Source organism: Chenopodium album, chromosome 7, assembly GCF_948465745.1.
Source record: "Chenopodium album chromosome 7, dcCheAlbu1.1, whole genome shotgun sequence".
NCBI classification, from domain to species: Eukaryota; Viridiplantae; Streptophyta; class Magnoliopsida; order Caryophyllales; family Amaranthaceae; genus Chenopodium; species Chenopodium album.
Genome location: NC_137840.1, coordinates 61695093 through 61698231, shown reverse-complemented (window position 1 = coordinate 61698231; position 3139 = coordinate 61695093). Strand labels below are relative to the sequence as shown.

Genomic DNA, 3139 nt, shown 5'->3' with positions numbered 1-3139 from the left:
TTTCCAAAACAACAAATCAAAAATTAAAAATTTAGTTAAAAAGAAGAAAAAGAAATAACTTGTCATTGTCGTCATTAAATCGTGAAACCATCATACGTACTATTTGGCAACACAATAATTCTCTACGTTCAAACTTGCCAAATATACGAACGTAGTATTGACGTGGTATTTCCGAAGTATTATACGTAGATTTTCTACTCATCAACTTACTATAAATAGCTCCTTAAACTTGATCATACACATCATTCAACCAAACAACAAATTATACACTCAAAATATATACCAAACCCTAGTAATTAAGCTCAGTGATAGTACATCCTTAAAATTTACTACACTTCAATTCCCTAGCAACTCTTTTAGACAAAATGGAAAGAGGTGGTTATGGTTCCGAAAACACCGGCTATGGTGCCACTGAAGGCAACCGCTATGGCTCTGGAGGCTATGGTGAGACTGAGACAGAAGGCAACCGTTATGGCTCTGGTGGTGGTGGCTATGGTGAGTCAGAAGGCAACCGCTATGGCTCTGGTGGTGGTGATGGTGGCTATGGTGAGTCAGAAGGCAACCGCTATGGCTCTGGTGGTGGTGGTGGCTATGGTGGTGAGACAGAAGGCAACCGCTATGGTTCCTCAGACTACAACACTGGTACCGATGGTGTTGGTGGTGGTGGGTATGGGTCCACTGAGGGTAACCGGTATGAATCCGACAACACCACCGGTGGTGAGTATGGTGGTGAGACGAAAAAGTATGAAGAGGAAGGTGGCTACAAAAATAGTGATGAGATGAGTAGTGAAGAGCCAGCTAGGGATTATGATAAGGAAGAGAAGAAACATAAGCATCTTGAACAACTTGGTGGCCTTGGCGCTGTTGCTTCCGGTGCTTATGCTATGGTAATTTTTTATTTTTATTTTTATTTTTTACTTTTTCTACAATAATTTCTTTTGGGTTAATATCTTCAATTTAAATGTTATAAATAGATTATGGTGTGTACATTAAGGTCCCGTTCAACTCACCTCCATAAAAATAATATTTAGTAAAAAGAAATTTTGTCAATAACTACCAAGTAAAGTACGTGTTTTGAAAACAACTACTTATTAATTTTTTTTTTAAAGAACTACCACAAAGATATAAAAAGTTTAACTAGCACTACCACTTTAACAATTTTGGCTAAAATCTCCGGTATTTGGGTCTCACTTTTTATCACTTTTTACCTTTATGAAGGGTAATTTAGTTAATTTTGATTATGATTTTATGAGATAAAGGTAAAAAGTAGAACCTACATGCCGAATATTCTAGTTGGAATTATTAAAGTGGTAGTGCTACTTAAACTTTTTACAACTTTGTGTTAGTTCTTTTAATTTTTTTTTTTTTAAATTTATTAACTCTTATATCATCAATTCATCATGATCAAAACAATGATCAAATGAATATTCATATTTAAGAGGTAAAATTAAAAGCTGTCTTATTATGTTATCATTTTAACTAAATATATGCTTCCCTATTATCATGTGATGATTAGTAGTTAAAATATGATTATTGATGCACAAATTAATTATTGTTATATTTGTTTTGGATGAAAATCATAGTATGAGAAGCACCAAGCAAAGAAGGACCCAGAGAATGCACACAAGCACAGGATAGCTGAAGAAGTGGCAGCTGTTGGCGCGGTCGCGTCCGGGGGTTTTGCTTTCCATGAGCATCACGAGAAGAAGGGTGTTAAGGAGGACCGAGAGGAGGCCGAAGAGGCGGAGGGCAAGGAAAAGAAGCACCATTTCTTCTAATTTTAATCAACCCCTTTAAAGTTTAATATACTATGCTTTTTTTATAAAAAAAAAATGTTTTAATTTTCCCTTAAAAACAAAACAAAAAAAAAAAAAAAGATGGTTTTTATTTTGGTACTCTTTTTATTGTATTGTCATGGGAAAAATTAAAACACTTATGTTGTTAATTGGTGTTTAAGTGATAAGCCTCATGTTATTATCTTAATTAGTTACAATATTATTTGTTGTAATTAAGTTCGTGAATGATAAATATTATTTGTTGTAATTAAGTTCGTGAATGATATGTTTGGCTTGTATCTTTAGTTCCTTATCACCAAACAGGTTATATATATCCGGTTGATTGTAACTAGTGATGTGTTAATAATAATATTATTATTATTACTCGTAGTATTTATTATTGAAAGTTACTTGTGGGACATAGTTTTTTTTTTATTTTTTTTTATTTTTTTTTTATATAGATGTATAATTGTATATTTGTATGTTTAATTAAATGATTGTATTTGACAATTTCACTATTTTTTTGTGAGACATGTACCGATAGACTCGTAAGAAGTAACTCTTAATTTTTTTTTTTTTTTTTTTTTTTTTTGGGATTGAAGTAACTCTTAATTTATACTCTTTAAATATTTTCAATAATAATAATCTACTTTCATGCTACAATAATTACCCAATATATCCGAATTTTATAGCTTAAAGTTCGTTGTTCACATGATTTTGTGTAGTAATTCATTGAAGACTTTGCCAAAACATAATTAAAGCCACGAGTTCTTGATATTTTAGGTACCTTTACTTTTTCTTTTTCATTTTTTTTTGGGTCTCGTGACATGATAACAAACTTAACAATTCTACTTCATGTAAGTTGAACATCTCTACTCCCATTTATGTGGTGATTTTACTTTTAAATTTACTCCCATTTATGTGGTGATTTTACTTTTAAATTTTAATTTTCACAAACAAAAGTGCCAAAATTCTCAATAATGACCAAGTTCCAAAGTACTAGCATTCTAGCATAATCAAATAGAAGAATGATTGACAAGTATGATTTTACACAATTGCTCTATATTTAATAGTTAGTCAATTTTTATTAGTTATTGAAAATGATCTTTATTTTAAGGGATCTTCATTAATCATGGAACATTGTTCCTAACTTCCAATCACTTAATTAAACTAGCTAGCTCTGTCTATACTCCAAACTACAATAATTTCTTTTTTTGGAATTATTCTTACCAATCTTTTAAATTTGCAGTCAACAAAATATTTAATTAATAAATTAAAAACATCTTAAGAGCAGTGGCGGAGCCAGAAATTCCAAATCGGGGGGACAAATAGACATCGCATAGTTTGCAATATATATTAGGGAA

General features: G+C 31.4%; 1 protein-coding gene across 1 annotated transcript; it reads left to right on the top strand.

The window, feature by feature from the left end:
- The first annotated feature begins 227 nt into the window (after nt 1–227).
- Nucleotides 228–2159, top strand: LOC145639133 (uncharacterized). Its single transcript, XM_081690298.1, has 2 exons — nt 228–887; nt 1584–2159. Exons 1-2 carry the CDS (start codon nt 366–368, stop codon nt 1776–1778), a joined length of 717 nt encoding a protein of 238 aa, XP_081546424.1. The 5' UTR covers nt 228–365; the 3' UTR covers nt 1779–2159.
- Nucleotides 2160–3139: the final 980 nt, after the last annotated feature.

What these genes read in the sequence shown, in the direction of transcription:
- LOC145639133 (XM_081690298.1), top strand. Translation starts at nt 366, where the DNA reads ATGGAAAGAGGTGGTTATGGTTCCGAAAACACCGGCTATGGTGCCACT. An exon ending in CTTCCGGTGCTTATGCTATG is followed by an intron (nt 888 to 1,583) that starts GTAATTTTTTAT and finishes TGAAAATCATAG; the next exon opens with TATGAGAAGCACCAAGCAAA.